The 20,714-nt window shown below is 35.9% G+C and overlaps 1 protein-coding gene across 1 annotated transcript in view; it reads left to right on the top strand.

Annotated features, from left to right (window-relative positions):
• Positions 1–2,843: 2,843 nt before the first annotated feature.
• rp1l1b (rp1 like 1b) overlaps positions 2,844–20,714 on the top strand; it is a 33,071-nt gene continuing 15,200 nt past the window's right edge. Inside the window, exons 1-2 of the mRNA XM_082147711.1 lie at positions 2,844–3,849; positions 17,102–17,731. Coding sequence (XP_082003837.1) covers positions 17,240–17,731 — 492 coding nt within the window. The 5' untranslated portion in view covers positions 2,844–3,849; positions 17,102–17,239. The remainder of the gene's footprint in view (positions 3,850–17,101; positions 17,732–20,714) is intronic.

Below are 20,714 nucleotides of genomic sequence, written 5' to 3' on the forward strand. Positions count from 1 at the left end.
ATTTGGCCAGGATGCATATATAATATATTCAATAATATATTATTGAAGGTTGTCAGTTGCCAGATCTTGTATGAAACGCATAGCCTACTCATACAATCAACAAATCATACAAATCATAGCCTACAAATCAACCCATTTGAGATCTCTTACTGGTTAGAGATATATCTAGATAAACATATTACAGAACTGTTGCTGTTTTTATTGGTCTGGATTGATAGAGTTTTCATGATTGGATTCTATTTTTGATTCATATACCTGCGATTTGATTCCGATCTTGATTCAATTCGATTCAATTTGGATTCAATTTGGAAATCAGAAAGGCTATGTGTAATTTTTTCCCCAAAAATATCTCTAAATACGTAACATGGAACCTTTTCAGCTGGTACATTATTATTATTGGTTCAAATTGACTGATTGGTATACAATTAAAGGCAGTTTTTATTTATATCCCAAATTTTAAAAGTGTAAAATATAGCATGTACCGGTAATAAAGTGCATATATATATTTTAAATTCTCCTCACTAGAGTTGTTCTAGCTAACTAAATGATGGTCATTGAATTGCTTTTCTGAGGTAGGCTAGGCCTAAATGTAACTTTACGTGTCATGTTTTCAAGCTGTTTTGTTGACTTAATGCATGAGAGTTTGCAGTGTTTTATCAGTTGTTTTTAATTTTACTCATAAAACCGATTCAATATAAGGGAATCATAAACTTTCCAACGCTGCATAAATGAGAAAAGCACCGTTTAGGATGAAGTTCATTCAAATTCATACGGCGCATGCGAGAGAAAAGACCGTTTACGTCAGGTGAGCGCATTAGATTCTCTCAGCTAAAACAACGATACAGTGTTGCTTTTAGTCGCGTTAGTACGCTTCGTACATATTATATTTCAAATAGATTAGCACTATTTTAATCATATTTCACTGGACACATTACCCTAATTAAAAATAAGACATAATAAGAGTGTGTGAACCGTTTAGGTGAGTGTGTTTTAGTTTTTTTTATTTTAAGCTAAGCGATGTAGCATATCACGCAGATGAAGTAGCTCGTTACTGGACATATTTCAAAATATTATACTATATTTTAATGATTTCTCTTGACAAATTAACAGCATTAAAATAAGAGGTGTTCTGCAGTTAAAAGTTAAAAAGCCTTTAGATTTTTCACCACTTCTCATAAACACCCCGGCCCATTGTTGTCTCTGTGGAGACTGCTGACTTTCAGGAAACCAGGGCAAACAATCAACTCATCTGCTACAATCTTTTCCTGTGTGAAACTTGAATAATTCTCCATGCAACACACTAAGAATACACTGCACTCAATGTCACCCACAGAATGGCCTCTATTTCCATGTTCCTCAAATAGGCCAGAGTGTTGGCTAGCGCTACAGTGCCTGAGAATTACATTAATGTGCAGAATGTGTTTTTTATGTGTAAAATGAAGTTATGCATTCTTTATTCAAGTTAAAAATGAAAACAACCAACTTGTCTATTTTAACAACTTATTCATATCTATTTTTGGTGTACAATGTCCATAAAACACTTCACAATTTGCATCCATCTTTCTACAACCCTTTAAGACAACCCTTTAAAAAAATCCCCCTTTTAATGGGTTCTTGTTGTTTTTTCTCTCTGATTGCTCCCTGGATCAGCTCCATTCTCAGGTCAGCTCTGTGGAACGTGGATGTCAGGTAGTCCCAACTGTTTCCTGTTTCCTAAGCAGTGACGTCACATCGCTGGGCAAATATGCAAGAGAGCAGTCCAGCACGCGCCATCTTCCTTACAACGGGTATCTGATGGTGTGACGACCTTGCTGAGCACATCTGGGTAAAGTATTAAGTGTCCTGAGGGAGAGGAGGTCATGCATATTGACGCCCCTGTCGGAGACATACTGGCTCGAGCTCTGACTGGGTGTGGACAAAACCCACCTGATAACGTCAGCCCATATGCTAAAATGAGTTAGACAGCACATACTGTACACTGTAAAATTTATTCTATTGATTCAACAATAGAATACTGTGATTTTTACTTTGAAATTAATGCAGGCAGATGCAAATTGTTCTGGGGGGGGGGAAATCCTGGACCTTGGACCAAAATAAACCAGCAAATGCAACTCTGTTTATTTATAGCCAGTATAGTACTCGTACAATAACAGTTATGAGATGACTAATGCAGAAGCAGATAATCATTAAGATTTTACAGCACATGCCGCTACATCACAGTCAATTCGTGCTGTTCTTCAATGTGAATTCACACTATACAGTCAAACTAGATTGTATTAAATTATAGCGCTACAGTAAAAATAACTACTCGTAAAAATATACAAAAACCACCCAATACATTACTTTTATTTAAAAAAATTTTTTTTTACATTGTTGGGCTGGTCTGGAGTTTTGTGTCATGATAGTATTATTTGTGTCATGGGTAAGTGTGTAGTAAAAACGGACACGGAATGAACGATATAACAACTTTTAATAAACACCAAGAACGATAATCACTACTACACACATTAAACATTACATATGAGGATGGCAATCAAAGAGACAGGGAACAGGTGTGCACTAATTAGAAACCATGGAAACAAACTAAGAACTCGAACTCGGGCAAAACAGTGACAAAGAAAAGCCATGACCTAAAAATTAAACAGAACATGATTCAGAAACAAAACAAGACATGAATGTGACAATTATCAGCGGAGAGAGACATCACAAAGAATAATGAGAAAAGAAGAGTTTCAAAGTAAGTAACGCCTCAGTGTAAAAAAGAAAAAAGGTAAATATGAGATAAATTTTATAATGATAAAGTATAGTCACAATTTTCTGATATAAATTCACATTATGAAATATTAAGGCAGTTATGATAAATAAAGTTCTAATTTTTAGATATATTATGAGATATAAATTAAAAATAGTTTGATATAAATGCTGCTTTCTTGTGTTATCGGAATTATCGTCAATATGAGGTTTTTAGGTAAAAATTACACATGAACGTCCTCTGAGGTCGTATTTACCATCAAGTGAATTATGAATATTATATGAATTATTATAAATTCACATTGTGAAATATTAAGTCACAAGTATGAGAATTGTGAGATATAAAAAAGATGCAATTGTTAGATAGATATAAAATCGCTATAACCTTTTTATTTTTTTACCCATTTTGAAGCAGAAACAGTCTTCAATAATAACCTAACCACCCTCATAAATTTAAATCAACATTTGATGTCCCATACAAGTCTTCTTAAAACAACTGTAAAGTTATGGGGGAACAGTGACAGTGACCCTGTAATTTTACATAACTATTGTCTCATATTAAAGTATGACAACAGTTTATACCTAATCCCTCTACTATGTCACAGCAAACTTTCCAAACGGGAAACAGGAGTCTGTGTCTGTCAATATGGTCACTGCACATACCAGCATGTGGAATGAGAAGAATAATAACCTGCTTACTATTCATATTTGGCATCCATTACTGGTGGCTGGGGATTATAGGTCTAGCTGTTCTCCTGCATTCCTGCTCATTGTGGTAGAACAACAGACTCGGCAGGCAGATGTGGTGCAGGCGTGGTGCAAGGCCAGCTAAAGAATGGACCAGACCCGGCCCAGGGCCCTGTGCCATGTGGTGGAGCCAGCGCATGGATACAGATGGGAACCCCTGGAAAACTTGAGGGATGCTGCAAGCAGCCAACGGCCACCCACCTGTACCTGCGTGTGAATACGCCAGCCCTGTTGAGTCCAGCACCTGTTTACCGCAGATACTGAAAGGTGCCATTAACTGAGAAAATGAGGCTGGAGTTCCACTGCCAACCACGGGAGAGGGAATACAGCTCCTCATTTTCCTGCTCAGCGGTAAGCGATTCCAATATCAACATTTTACGCCTTGTCTCCTCCTGCTCAGCTTTGTCAGGATACTTTCGCCATGCATACTAATTGTGAAATGTAATGTTTTAAATATGAAACAGCTCAACAAATGCACCTGCATGTCATGGAAATATTAGAAAAGGCTTTAGACAACTTATCAGAACATGGTGGAAAAACACCTTATGCATACCTGATATTAAAAATAGATTTGTAGCATTATACATGTTATTACTGTCAATTTTGATCTTTTTAATGCATTTTACTCACCCCAAACTTTTGGGGAAAAAATACCTTGGTTAAGTTAAGTTTTCCAAATCTTTTTGTATTTTCAAAAATATATATATTTTTAATTTCAATAACAGCGACAAACAATCAAGGGACAAGCATTAATTTTTTATTGTTTATATTATAAATGTAATATGAAGTAGTGTAGGGGTCAATGGGTTTTTCAGGCATTTGACAATTTGAAATTTAACATTTAAATTCATTATCTTTTTAAATGTGCAAAACAGTCAAACTATTTCATATCATTTGAAAGACTTTAAAATGAAGCCCTTTATGTGGAGTTTCTTAACTATTTTAAATCTTTTTATGCCGCAAGTTTGGATGCTTTATTGTAACCCATAAAGCATCCTGAGAAAAAACAAAGCTTTAAGAATAGTTTCAGCAGTCAATCTGTGCCAGGATCTTCCACACTTGTGAGTCGTGACCCACAATCCCCATATGGAGCTGACATTTACTGTAGTGTAATCAGTCTGTCGGACCCTTTGCTGATGCAGATCATGATTCTGTGAACATCCTAGCAGGGTCAGCTTGAGTAGGCTGCAAACTCTACAGGCTTGTTTTTGTAAAGCACGGGAGCTCCCAGGAGTGTCATAACTCTTAACCCCAATGTGGAGGAGGATGTTCCTATTGTGCTTCCTAATTGCAATGTGGATCTTTCATTTAGTCTGTGTAAAAAGTAACGTCATTTCCTGTCCTGCCGCTGGCAAGAGTTTTGGTGACAGCCCAACACTCTGGAATTTTTTGTTCCAGTAATCTATGACCTACATGAACTGCAAAAACTCATTAAGCCATATATTTAATATTCTTATGTATCATGAATTACAAAAGAGCAGTCCTTTCAGAGATGCTAAACATTAGAGGTTTAGCATGAGAATGAAAATGTCAGCATTGCTTCCGTGTTTGTAAATATATAGGTTTGACAGCTCATAGAGTGACAAAAAGAAACGTCTTGAGTTTAGCGCGACGTGATGCATGTGACCAATCATAGCCGACCACTAACATCTTGTTTGAAGTCACTAACTATTGTGTCTGTGTTTACTCAACCAATTTCCTGAAACCACAGTAATGAATACGATGAGAGATGTTTTAATCTGTTTCGTCCTGTTTCGTCTGGCGTGGACTTTATACCTGCTTTCTAGACAAATCACATGAGCAAAAAAAAAAAAAGTGCTCAGCGTCATTATTCAAGCATTTTTCCTGTGAATCACATACATCTGAAACCTTCAGCACAACCAACATAACAGCAATACCAAAAACCATTGCGTTTATCCTCAAATATGTTATTCTGACAAAAGAGAGTTTCCGATGCCTTGATCCCATGTGTTTACAATGTGACAACAGGGGGAGGATCAGTAGCAGCTGACCTTGGCCACTGCACAAAGTAATATCATTTCCCCTCATGTGCGCAAACATTTGAACATCATGAGTGATGTTGTTTATGAGTTCGCAAGGCATCTTTTCCTGGTGGATAGTCAGATCTGTTTCCTTAAGACTTCACTTCAAATGAAAATCATGGAAATGAGTCATAGTGCCCCTGAAGCTGGACAGTTCGTCTTGACAGGTGCATAACAGGATATTCACTATAGTGTTCATGTATCATATAGTAGAAGGAACGATGCTGATTTAATAGATAATATAATAGATAAGTGGTTCAAATAAATCCCTTATAGTGTGTTGATTGGTTTAGGATGATTGACAGGAGAATAGGCAGTCAGTTGAAGTTGTCCAGGACGCGTGATGACAGATTAGCGTTTACAGTGTGTTTCTTACTAAACAAAAACTAATCACACACTGGTAAAACAGCTATTAAAATGTATTTAAATATTGCTTGAATATTTCGCACACAGACAATAACGTCAAGATGATCTGATCTGTGAAAACGACTAAAAACGCTGTATTATGGTGTAGTTGGCGCTGTCACTTTGTAAAGAAAAACGACGCACTATAGACTGAACATGTGATACGTCACCGTTTTCACAAATTCACGTTTTCGTAGTTTACACGGAGACAATACCGGTATCGTTTTCAAAAACTTGCACTTAGAAACACGTTTTCCAAAGTTTGCGTTTTCAGGCCCACCCCAAAAAAGTTTTCCTTTTCAGCTGAAAATGATGTGGTGTAAACGACCCCTTACAGTGCAACATTGATTGATAACAGGTGAGTTCAATTAGTCATTTGGCGAGCGTGAGAGGGTGAGTGAGAGAGTGAGAGAGTGAGGGAGTGGAACGTTGACAGAGGACCGGTGCATTCGTGACATAAATGACCTCAAAGAGACGTGTTGCATGTTAATGTGCTGCAGGTAAAGATGTGCTCTTTAGCAGGTATGTGTGAATGCAACCTTGCATATGTGTCAGAATTAATTCAGCTGCTTATTTATGCAAGAGGTTGATTATGGAAAAACAGTAAAATTTGCATTTGATAAAGTGTCTCATGTTCACACAGTCCTTTTTTTGTGATGCTCACATTTCTCTTTGCCCTCCTCCCACTCAGTCTCCACCTCCTTTTTCTCTCACTTTCCATCTCTCTCTCTCTCTCATTTTCTTTTACAAACAGACCTACAACTCCGAATTTTGTCGTACCTTATGAGATTTATTGCTGTTTTCCTCAGAATACAAGTTTAGCATATCAGATTTGCAATTGGAAAACATATTACAGATATATATTAATTAAAATGGCTGAATACAAGTGAATGTTACCTATTTTCTAACTGTTCATCTCCACAACTGCTCTTAATTTTTCAGAAAGCCTAAATATTCTTGTTATGATTTGATACATTGACTGCCTGACTATAAAAATGTGTGTTAATTGAACTTAGGTCTTGGGTGGGTGTGCTAAATACAGGGATGAGAGGGGTCAGTAGCTTCTGGGGTTTGTTGTGATGTTTGGATTGATGCCCCTAGTGGCTAATATCTCTACCACAAGCACTGTAATACGAATGTGCCCATACTCGTATAACTCATACTCATTGTAAGTGATCTTTTCTTCTGTATTGTGATGAGAAGTGTGTAGTTTCACTGTAAAATAATGTTTAAAAGAAACATACATGGCTGAATCTTTCAAAATAAGATCAATAACAAGCATTTAAAAATAGATTGGGTGAATTTTTAATTCATGCCAAGTTTAATGCTATTTTATGTTGTTGTACACACACAAAATATAGACTGAAAAAAAATTACTTACTTTATTTACTTACCTTCATGTTGTCCCAAATCTGTATGACTTTCTTTCTTCTGTGCAACACATAAGGAAAAATTGTGACGGATGGTTGCTCCTTTCAATGCAATATCAATAAATGTCGACTGCAGCATCAGAAATTGTACAAATCATAAAGATAGTCTGTATGATTTGCTGTATATTGTGTACTTATATATATATATATATATGTATATATATATATATATATATATATATATATATATATATATATTAGTGATGTCAATCAATAAAAAAAGTAACTAATTAATTCAAAATAATCTGTAATTAATCGCGATTAATCTCACCTAACATTAACGTTTTTTATATATTTGTATATCGTAATAATTTCACATTTAATCTCCAAATTAATGTAGAAACAACATAAAGACAGTTTCCTATATTTTAAATATTTGTTTAATGGCATTTTTTTAAGAAGGCATCCCCGATATACTGCTACTGATGTCTCTGTGAAATAGATTTTTTCTCAATTGTAGCCATTAATTATAGGCATTCAACATTACAGTATAATTGTTTAATTTACCTGTGCCCTTCAATATATCAGGGCACAAGTTTTTCTATTGGCCCAATCAGACCGGTTCAGATTTTTACCTGCCCTGTCAAAATGCACAAAAAGTTATTGTTTTTGACAATAAAAGCTCAGTGCTTTAAGATTGGTCTAACAGGTAGGATATATAAATTGTATATAGTTCAATCCTTATTAAAGCTACAAATGTTATTCGGTCATGAGCAGTGAGTGATTTCCTCGTTCTTTGATTATCTTTAATGACAAACAGCAGCGGATTTATTAGACTGCTGTCACTTTAAGATCTGCTGCACATGTCGTAGATCTGATTCACATTTTCTCACAACTCTTTACATTCATATAAAACTTAATTTAACTAATGTGACTGTGCTTACGAGGATTCTCAAACAAAAAAGTAATTTTGGCATAATTGTATGTGTTTTTGTCTGTTCAAGAAGCGGCTTTCTGTGCGCACAAGTGTGTTTGTGTCGCACAGACAGGAGATTCACAGTGAATATATATATATATACATACATACTTGCATATATTTTCTGAAGCCATACGATAGCTGAAATGTAGAATGTAATTACAGTAATTTTATAACTAACTTAATTTTATGAAAGTAAGTACTTTATAACATTTTACTTAAAGTCATATACGGTACAAGGTGTAGCCTAAAAGACAAACTAGTCAAACATCGCTACAGTTTGTATCAAAGCGAGTTTTGCAGTAATTAGGCCTGACATGCCAGTGTAGGAAGCGGCAGCTAAGCCGAGGTGTCAGAAGTTCTCAGAACTCACGTGTGAGCCATAGAAGGAATGCCCCTGGCTAGATTCAGTTATGGCATAGTACCTTTAAATATAGCTATTCATGTTCAAAAGATAAAGACTTTTCAACAAGCATACTATTTTGTCTTGTCGCATAACTTTCTATCCAGAAATCATGAAAATCTTAAAGGATATTTGTTGTTTCCTTGGAATTCTTGCAGTCCGTCTCCACTGTTTTAAAACATCTTTAGGGAGGTCCCTTAACTCAGGAAAGAGCGAGAGGGAGGAGGCAGGGGTGTGAACTCTACAGGGGTCTTACGGCACATGACTCAGGAGAAAAACAATCTTATGGCCACACTCACCCATCCGCTCAGCCAAGCTTCTTATGACACACAGACAGATGGGAAGAACGCAAGTTCACCCTTGAGTTAGCAAGGAAGGCTTGGATGAATAATATATGTGTAATTTCCAGAAAAAATGTGGTAACAGGAGTTTGGGACAGCCTATCTTTACAAGGTGCAGTTTCTGATAAGAGCGGCATTAGGCAGGTGTCTAGTTAACTTTTTGTGTGTTTATTCCATTATTCAGCAACAAGCTGTTTCCTACCGCTTTGATACTGATTCCCAAAAGTCTTTCAGATTTTGTTCAGGATTTATACATACAAGCAACCATCAAAGTATTTTTACTCAAAGAGAAAAGTTGCTCAAATATGTGACCCTGGACCACAAAACCAGTCACATGGGTAAATTTTCTCAAATTGAGATTTATACATCATATGGAATCTGAATAAATAAGCTTTTCCATTGATGTATGGTTTGTTAGGATAGGACAATATTTGGCCGAGATACACATTCACTCACAAAAATAAATGGTTTAGATATTTACGGTAGGGAAATTTACAAAATATCTTCATGGAACATGATCTTAGTATCCTAATGATTTTTGGCATAAAAGAAAAAACGATCATTTTCACCCATACAATGTATTGTTGGCTATTGCCACAAATATACCCGTGCGACTTGTGACTGGTTTTGTGATCCAGGGTCACATATGCACTTTTGATTGTTGAATCACTTTCCAGTTGGCTTGAATCAGCAGTTTTAAAGATGTCAGATGATCAATTGAATTTGTCATTGCTGGCAGAGCCTCGATGAAAATAATGCTGGTTTGGATCACAAAGGTTGCCTTAGGACAGCAATGTGATATGCACTGTTCTAATTACTGCTGAATAAGAGCCATTAATCCATTTCCATCTGGGCCACCCATCAAGTTAACTGGATCATCCCAGATACCCTGAGCTCTGTTCTTAGTGATAAGGTTCTGTAGATGTTTGACTATTCAATCACTCACATTATGTGATTTTTATGCAAAGAGCCTTACCTAATGTTATAATGGTGACATTTCATGGGACACCCCTATTTGGACTAAGACAGAATTTTTTTTTCTTCACAGACCAGATCCTTAAAAATTACTATACCTCCATTATAGTAATCTAGCTTATTGACAGTAGTGAGATGCTACTTAATACTAAAATTGTTTTATAAATAATAAAAAACTAAAAATAGTTTTCTTAATACTAAAAACTAAAAGTACAAAAAAAATTACAATAATAATAATATATATTTTTAAAGAAGTCTCTGCTCACAAATGCTGCATTTATTCTACCAAAATACAATAATGGTTTAAAATATTATTAAAATAATTGCTTTCTATTTTAATACATATTTTAAAATGTTATTTATCCCTGCGATAGCTAAGCTGAATTATCAACATCATTATTCCAGTCTTCATGGTCACATGATCCTTCAGAAATCATTCTAATATGATGATTTTCTGCTCAAGAAACAGTTCATATTATCATTGTTGAAAACAGTTGTGCAGCATTTATTTGAAATATAAATCTTTGGGTACACTAGAAATGCCTTTACTGTCACTTGCATCATTGCATCATTGCTGAATTAAATGACTGATTTTTTTTTTTTAAACTCTTGACCCCAAACTTTTGAATGGTAATGTACAGTACATTACGGTTTATTATGTGCTTCTGCAAGACTTATAGAGTCTGGTTTGGTCCTGTTACTCACAGCCTGGATCATTTCCCTGTTTTTGTTCTGATAGCATGAGGGGAAAAAGAGAGCTGGAACTGATGATTCATGGTCCTCTTTTTTTTCAATATATATCAGACTTTATATACACTATCACAGCAGGAAAGACAGGAAACAATGAAATACAGAATAAGAGTTCATAAAAACCAAACTGAAACAAAAACTGAACATGACATTATTGTTCAAAAGTTTGGGGTCTGAAAGAAATCAATGCTTTTATTTAGCAAGGATAAATAAAATTGTTACAACTGAGACATGTATTATGTAAAAAAAAAAAAAAAAAAAAAAAAAAATATATATATATATATATATTGAGCAGCACAACTGCTCAGAAATGTTGCTTGAGCATGAAATCAGCATATTATAATGATTTCTGAAGGATCATGTGACACTGAAGACTGTAATGATGCAGAAAATTCAGCTTTGCCATCACAGGAATAAATTAATTTTAAAAATATAATATATATGTGACCCTGGATCACAAAACCAGTCATAAGTCACACGGGTAAATTTGTGGCAATAGCCAACAATACATTGTAATGGTCAAAATTATCGATTTTTCTTTTATGCCAAAATTTATTAGGATATTAAGTAAAGATTATGAAATAATGGAAAGCTTATTTATTCAGCTTTCAGGTGATGTATAAATCTCAATTTTAGAATTCTTTTTTGACAAATTGACCCTTGTGACTGGTTTTGTGGTCCAGGGTCACATATGAAACAGTAATTTTAAATTGTAATTTTTGAACGGTAGTGTTATTGACCAGTATTAGAGCCTTTTTCATTTATCGATATCAATTGATATGAGATATTTAATTGTTCATGCTCATGTTCCCTATGAACTGTAAGACTCCTACCTTCGACAGAACTTTCCATCTATGACACACTTAAGCTTTATTTATGTGTTCTGTGGATCCTGCAAATATGTACCCATTTGCTATATGAACTGTCAGTGCCCTTAAAAGTCTTAAGTTTGTCTACTCTTTTATGCAATGTCCAAGTTCTAGTCACATGTCCAAAGCCTCAGCAGATTTGGATGCAGTCTCAGGGTGATTAAGAAGGCTTTCCGTTCTATCCTTAGCTTCCCAAGGACCGATTAGCAGATAGGTCCCCGGTGGGACAAGCGCTCCTCAGCTGGCAGTTCATAGCAGCTCCTGCTCCTTCTCAGCTCTCGTGTGGAAACTCAGAGGATGCTTTGCTGAGCTCTTGGTTTCCCAACATTGTGATCATGGTTCTTTTGATGGTGAGTATTTTGCAGTGCTTTTTTTTTTAAGGGACAGTTTGAATTTACATTGAAGACTTTCCCGGTTCATTTGGATCACAGTTAATTGAAAATGTAATTAAGACTGTTGGGTGCTTTCACAGTCTTTACCTTGACCTTGGCTAAACCTCATTGGTTAAAAAAATCATTATGGGGAAATTAAAGAATCTCAAAAATGTTGTGTTTCAGTCTGTGTTTTTTGATGGACTTGGTGTTCATCAGAATTAAGTGAATACACGAATATCAAACCAGGTGCATGCAAAAGCACTGTAGAATAATGAGGAACACCGGTGCAGTTATCTGGGATGCATTATAGGATTGTACTAGTCAGAATTCAAAATTTCTGCCTGCATTTACAAAGATCTGAGTGTGTCATGATGCTTAAAACGTACTTAACTCAGGTTTGTTTGACATCTTTTTCATATGGTGTTTTGAGCTTACAGATCATCTGCATCACAGGATTTTATTAGTTTTGGGTAACATAATTGATATCATATGATTCATATTATTTGTTTGCATTCTCTTTTCTTCAAATGTTCTCATCAAAAGCAGATATTGGAACAGGCCTCCTGGTAATTTATTAGAATTTTTTTCTTTCTTTTTTTTTCTTTTTTTACAAATACAGATTTTTACAGATACAGATTCAGTTTTCCTGGTTCCACAGTTTGAGTCATTATGCCTTCAGGTGAAATCAGATAGTACTTTGAAAAATCTGAAGTTTCAGTATTAAAGTAATTTTTTTTATTTATTTATGCATGCTATACTGTGGCATAGGCCATTTTCTACTATATACACATGCAAAACAAATCCCCATTATGTCCTATTTTAAGTATATAATAATATAATACTTTACATTTTAATACATATTTTAAAATGTAATTTGTCCCTGCGATAGCAAAGCTGAATTTTCAGCATCATTTTTCCAGTCTTCATGGTCGCATGATCCTTCAGAAATCATTCTAATATGCAGATTTTCTGCTCAAGAAACAATTCATATTATCATTGTTGAAAACAGTGCAGTATTTATTTGAAATTGAAATATTTTGTGACATTAGAAATGTCTTTACTGTTTTGATCAATTTAATGCATCATTGCTGAATTAAATGATTGATTTTTGACCCCAAACTTTTGAACGTTAATGTACAGTACATTACGGTTTATTATGTGCTTCTGCAAGACTTAAAGAGTCTGGTTTTGTCCTGCTTTGCAATAAAACTCTCAGCCTAGATCATTTCCCTGTTTTTGTTCTGATAGCATGAGTTGAAAATGAGAGCTGGAACTGAGGATTCATGGTCCTCTTTTTCCCAAGAGATCATGGTCCTTAAAAAAATTTTAAAATAATAATTCTCAGATAAAATTTGGATTAGAATATAAGGCGGTATATTCACTGATCTGACGTAAGAAATCCGAATTGTTGTACTGTATGTTAATAGTTATGTTAGATTTGACTGATTTAGCGTTCTACCTTTTCTTTGAACAAATCAGCCATTTCTTGCTTGACATTTTTGCTTTCTTAAATCACATGACTTTGGTATTACTTAATTTTCACATTTGTGCTTGAATCAAAAATAACAATAGGCTTCTACTGCAGCTTCATCCTGTCACGTTGCTTCCACTTTTTCCCTGCACTTGTAGATAAGCTCTTTAGTCTAATTTAGGCGAAGTCTGCTCTTTTTATCCCTGCTTAGTCTCTGATATCTGTCCATCATTTCTGTCTCTTGAGCTCAGTAATGCTCCCTCAGCTGTAGAGTGTGCCAGGCACAAATGTGCTGTCATCATGTGCCAGTGGGATTCCTGCAGATGTACCTGTTTGCAGGGCCGGTTCTAGACATTAGGAGGCCCTAGGCAAAATTCATGTTGGAGGCCCCCCACCCCCAATAAAAAAACACTTGAAACAAATATGATTCCTAACCTTTTTATTTATACAACATTTAATTTTAAAAGCAGTATATTTTTACTTACACAGTACATAAGTTTGGACACATTACTATTTTTAATGTTTTTGAAAGAAGTCTCTTATGCTCATTAAGCCTGGATTTATTTGATCAAAAATACAGAAAAATAATATAGTGAAATATTATTAAAATTTAAAATAATGGTTTTCTATTTTACTATACTTTATATTTCTGTGATGCAAAGCTGAATTTAGTGTCACATGATCCTTCAGAAAACTTTATAATATTCAGATTTATTATCAAATGTTAGAAATTGTGCTTAAAGGAGAAGTTCACTTTTAAAATTCTGTCATCATATACTCACCCTCATGTTGTTTCAAACCTGTATAAATTTCTTTCTTCTGCTGAACACAAAGGAAGATATTTAGAAGAATGTCAGTAACCAGACAGTTTTTGGGTCCCATTGACTTCCATAGTAGGAAAAAAATATACTATGGAAGTCAATGGGACCCAAAAACTGTCTGGTTACTGACATTCTTCTAAATATCTTCCTTTGTGTTCAGCAGAAGAAAGAAATTTATACAGGTTTGAAACAACATGAGGGTGAGTAAATGATGACAGAATTTTCATTTTAAAAGTGAACTTCTCCTTTAATATTTATTTTATAACCTGTGATACTTTTTTTCAGGATTTTTGGTTATTAAAAAGTTGTTTTAAAAAAGTCTTCACTATCTCTTTTTATTTATTTAACACATCCTTGCTGAATATTCCTGTTTTTTTTCTGTATTTTTGATCAAATAAATGCAGGCTTGTAGAGCATAATAATAAACTTCTTTCAAAAACATTAAAAATAGTAATGGGTCCAGACTTTTACCGGTACTGTATGTAATCAAACTTTATCTAAGGTAATCTCTTTTTTGTTTAATGAAGATGTTATTGTTGTTGTTGTTATTTTGCTGTTTTATTCAATTTATTCACAGTTCCAGAATCCCACTTCAGTAGATGAGCATAAGTGCTTTTATATTGCATTGCTACCTTAAATATGCTATACACAAATCAAGTGGAAGAGAAAGACACGATCGCTACTGAGCAGAAAAAAATATATAAACTGATATTATTGGCGTAATGTCAGGGTATAATCTAATCATCAGCAGAATTTAGAAGATAGACCCATAGATATGAGATCCTTTATTTGAAACATTTAAAAATGTTGTAGTGTGTTGGCTTGACGTAATACAGACGTCTTGTCTTTTAATTTTGTAGCTTTTTTACTAGTCAGCTCCCGACGCGATGTTATTCATTGTACGCGCAAATTCAAAGCGTCGCGTCTGGCCACGTTAATGACGCTCGCGCTCTTTTAAACTCGTAATAAAGCGGTGAATGATTTTTCCAGAAATGACGCTGATCTACAGTACAAGTTTATATTTAGAATACATTGCAATCACTCCAAAATAGATGACGACAACTCACACACCTGCATTATGAGCTGTGCTTCTTTGTGTGCTTATTAGGCTTTTGCCTCGCAGCACCTGATGGATGCGTTCGTTACATATACTTTCAGAAGCCGGCACCCGCTTTGTAACGGACACATTCATTGGTTTAACTGCAGTAATGTAACAGTCTATGGTTAAGATAAACATCGTAACTATTTTTAGTTAATTAATAAATATTGAAATAAATTGTAGATAGGACATTGGACATTTTTTTTTTTTTTTTTTTTTTTTTTTTTTTTTTTGTCCCTCTGTCTGGGCCCCATCCCGCCAATCGGGCCCTAGGCACGTGCCTAGTTTGCCTTTGCGTTAATCCGGCTCTGCCTGTTTGGTCACATGTTAAATCTGGATGTTTTCAGTTTTGGTTCGACATCAACACTAAAAATACTTTCAGTTTCAATAGTTGCAATGGGCAAAAAGACTTAAAAAGAATTATAAAGTTACCGTGCTTTCTGTAAAGAAGCTTGATTCTACAAGAAAGTGATTGAGAAAAGACTTTAATTCGATTCTGCTATAAAAGGTTGGAGATAGGTTAAAGTACAACTAATTCAAATTTAAATGTAAAGTATCAGTTTGTAATCTAAAAACACTTAATTTCATGACAATGAAAATGTTTCAGTGGATCACTCAGCAAATCATTTGAAATCCTGTTAAGAACAGGACAGAGTTGAATGTATTCAGTATTTTCAGCTTGAGAGTTTATCCTCTTGATTAAGCTTGTTATTTTATGCCCAGGTTTCTCCGGATTGTCTTTACACAAAGAAAATTCTCATCAACTAGTTTGCAATTGCATTAAATTCTTCATTTTATTATCAATGCTCTTATGTTTCTTATAGTATGCGATGTAAGCATTCAAGTGCAAGCATACAGTACAGCACAATTCTTGTTTGTTTATATATATATATAAATAATTATGCACTATTTTTTCATTACAAATTATATTATTAGCCTATAATGTGAGTGATAGCTGAATAGGGTTATCATGATTTTTATGAAGCATTATCTTTAATGACAGTAAGCACTGCTGCATAAACTCCACAAGTTTGTGTCAAACATGATGATCATGTTTTCCATAGAGCCTATGGAAGCAAGAACATCTGACTTTTGACAAGTAAGCAAAGTTATTAATGAAATCACCTAGAAATAGTGCAGAATCTTACATATTTATGTTATTCATTTTACAATACATCATAGCATTTTTATTTACATTTACATTTTTTATTTAAATATTAAAACTGTTTGAATTCCAGATACTGCCCACATTCTTGTTTACGTTATGTTTCATATATGCAAATTTGTTTTATAGGCCTAAACAATTCAATTTCATTTATGTCAAGTCAAGTCAAGTCAAGTTTATTTGTATAGCGCTTTTCACAATACAGATTGTATCAAAGCAGCTTCACAGTATTAAATTAAAATAATACAACAAAGTTTGTTTCAAGAGGAATTTATTGATTGATAAAATTAAATTAAATATCCCCAACTGAGCAAGCCAAAGGCAACAGTGGCAAGGAACCGAAAAACTCCATCAAGTGACCTAATGGAGAAAAAAAAACCTTGGGAGAACCCAGGCTCAGTCGGCTTATGTCCAATTTGGATAAGCGTTATAAAATTCCCTAATATCAAATGTTGTCCTAGTGTGCTTGACACAGTATTATTTGAAATGCTCTGTTGGTGATGTTAACCTATGCATGTGTTTTGTGTTTTTGTCTTTTGCAGAGTGGAAGGAGAGGATGAGTGAGTGTGATCAGTTGGGCCAGAGAGTATAGCCCTGCTATGTTCTCCTGTGGTCCCGTTATCCTCTGATTTAAACTACAGTCAACTGACATCTGCCACAGGCCATTGGATGAAGTTAAAATGGCCTCCCACAAGCAAAGCTTTCAATGCTTTGACACCATCACAGACGACCCACCTCTAAAGCCCTCTTTCTCCCATGGGCACTACTCCGCAACATCCTTCAGAGGCTCCTCTGGCTCAACTAGACTGGAACCGCTGGAGGATCGTGGATGTTATCTGTGTGTCGATCACCAGCAGGCCAAGACGATGGCCTCGGAGGCCTCGGGAGCTTACTCGAACCCGTGGTATCATTTCCAGACACATCCACACGCTCAGCAGTTTACAAACAGAAGGCCCATTAGACCCGAGGAAGCTCCTGAACAGAGTGAAGATCAGCACCATCATCACAGACACTCCAGGAAGATTGTGCTTGTGAAAAACAGTGACCCCTCTGTCCGGAGGACCATCGTGCTGCACCGCAGGAGCCTGCACAGCTTTCCACTCTTCATGGACGAGGTTTCTGAACTCATGCAGTGTCTCATCAGGAAGCTCTACACACTGCAAGGCCACAAGGTGAGTCTCTTCTGGAAATATTTACAATAGTTTCTACAAAAATATTAGGCAGCACAACTGTTTCCAGCATTGATAATAAGAAGAAATGTTTCTTGAAGGATCACGTGACACTGAAGACTGGACTGATGCTGAAAATTCAGCTTTGCCATCACAGGAATAAATGATGTTTTAGAATATATTAAAATAGAAGACAGTGATTTTAAATTGTAAAAACATTTCACAATATTACTGTTTTGATCAAATAAATGCAGCCTTGGTGAGCATAAGAGACTTCATTAAAATCGTACTGACCCCAAACTTTTGAACGGTAGTGTATGTACTGATGTTTATGCTCTTATGTAAAATTTTTAGCACAAGTTTAAACAAAAAATATATAACTTATAAATCAGTTATTTACAAAATCACTTATGTAGGAATTATACTCAACATCCAGACACGTCATGCTCAATAAAAAGAAAAGAAAAGGGAGTGTGAGGTGATATACTCACTATATCAGCAACTTTTTATAGTATTTTGTACTTCCGGAAACAAATATGATAAACTAATTCATGTGACAAATGTCTGCCTGTAAGACCTACTATATAAAACCTTCAAAATTCAAGACTTTTCAACAGTTTTCTCAAAAACAGCAAACTTCTTTAAACTTTCAGACTTTGTCAAGCTTTGTCTTTTCTTTTGTAGTTAAAATGTATACTTATTGCAGTTATAAAATTTATTAGAAAATCAGTACATTTTATTTCTACTTCCTTCCAAATCCGCATCTTGATTGTTAGCTCAATTCAATATCACTTCATTCTGAATTCAGTTCTGAGTGCCGCACATGCGTATTTGGTGTGCTGTCTGACGGGAGGGCTCTCTGTGCTCTGAATTTGGCCCGAACCCAAAGTACTCACCCCTTATCCCCAGCTGGGATAGTAACCAGCTGATAGTGAGGAGTTGGGGTGGCAGAGGGAGGCAGAAAACTGTCGAGGAACATAGGTGATGTGGCTATGTATATATATAGGCCTCATCTCATGCTGATTGGATAGATCATTTGAACGTGTTCCTTCCAAACTTTAATAAAATATTTGATTTGAACTTGGGTTAACCTTGCAATAAAGTACATGTAGCTAATTTTTTTTTTTTTTTCTTTGGTAAACTGACCTAAATTATGTAAGATCAGCAGTAGGGAGGAGAAGCACATGTGCTAAGGACACAGAGGCCTCTAGTGGTTGAAACTGGAAAATGTTTTATCAAGATCTGATAAACAGACTCAGGAGCAGATAAGTTAGCAAATGTTTTAGCAATCTTTTATTCCTTTGTTTGTAACCATAGCTCCCATTTTAGCTAAAACACATGTTTACAGGAAGCTAAGTATATGCAAGCGACGCCACATCTGACAACTGGAAAGTCCCCAAGCTGTGGGACCTCTGATTTTGAGGTTTTTAATTAGATTTTTATGCATTAGTTATTCGAGTCTACCAAAGAAAGTGACAGTCTCCAAAGATCGTGTTGTTTGATTTATGAAATGGTCATAATGCTGAGAACAAGATTACTTGAGCAGATCAGTCAGCGTAAAGTTCATTTTAGTTGCTATCACTCCCACTTGCGCTTAAGGGCAAATGCCACAGACCACGGAAGAGGAAAAAATAAAGAATTACAGTCTGCAGGTGGTTTGGGTAGATAAGAGGTGGACAGGGTGGCCCGGGCAGTGTAAGAAATAGCCCCTCTGGGACTGAGCTATGGCAACCCTGATAAAAGGTGAGAAGCTTATACAGCCCCGAGGGCAACCAGAGGCTGTCCCATCAAATCAAGACCTGTCTCTATGTGTTTGCACGCAAGGGTACGGCATGGTATGCCACAGTGCTAATGGTGTCATCACGCTGTACGCAGAGAAAGTGCTGTTCCTTTAAAAGGGGAACACTTCTTGGCTTGGAGTCCACAGAATGTCTGGAGTCGATCCAGGCATTTCCTGCCCATCAGAGCTGGACTCACTGCTGACTCTGGTCAGCGCTGCTGGTCCTCTGTGGTAGAGCAGGCACATCCTATTAGCACTGCCACAGGCATGTACTTCCCATAGAAAACATGCTGTAAAGTGGCACACACCCCTCCACAGGGGCCTGACTGATACATGGATAACATTACGAATGGCAGCGAGACAATGCCAGAAATAGCTCGACAAGCAGTAGAGTAAAGCTTTATTTGTCACTAGCTGAAAGTTGAACATGTAAGAGAAAGAGAACAGAATCCATCAGGACCCTTGTGTATCTTTGAAGATATACCCCTGGTTTCACAGACAAGGCTTAAACCTAGTCCCAGACTAAAATGCATATTTGAGCTGTTTTAACTTAAAGTAACTTGCACTTAGCCTGACAAGCCAGACGCACATCAAGATGTTGGGTCTGGGAACACACCATTGGGTGTCCGAGGGGCGGGATAAACGGTTGTCTTTCAAATTCCCTCTGCACGCAATAGGACAGCGCTACAACCAACCAGAGCGTTTTCCCACCAGCAGCTAGTTGATAGATTTAACTTTTGCCGTATCCGGTCGGCAAAACTCAGAACACATCTTCCTTTTTTGAGAATGATTTCAGTGCCGTTCTTTGTTTTTTTCTCAAAGAAAAGCTTAACTCCAAGTCTTCCAGAGTCGCAGCCAAAGTCGATTTGAAAGATCGCTGTTCGCCAGCAGCAGCTCTTCTTTGTTTTCAAGTAGCAGGGAATTCACGCGGAACCGTCACAACTCTGCCGTCATTATGTTAAGCCCGCCCACCGACTCTATACACGATGTGATTGGCCTGATTAGAGTTTGGTTTTTCCAGCTCGCAAGCCAACAGAGAGTTGCTAGACGACCCTGGCTGCAAAATAAAATTTGCTGCCGCAAGGATGCGTCTAGATTTCTAGGCTAACTTGCACTAACATATCTTAAAATATGTCAGTGCCATCGTTTTGTCTCAACACAAAACTTTTGTCACACCAGTAATGTTTTTATCTAAGGCACGTTTAT

The sequence above is a fragment of the Leuciscus leuciscus genome, assembly GCF_965113295.1.
Source record: "Leuciscus leuciscus genome assembly, chromosome: 19".
Taxonomy (NCBI): Eukaryota; Metazoa; Chordata; class Actinopteri; order Cypriniformes; family Leuciscidae; genus Leuciscus; species Leuciscus leuciscus.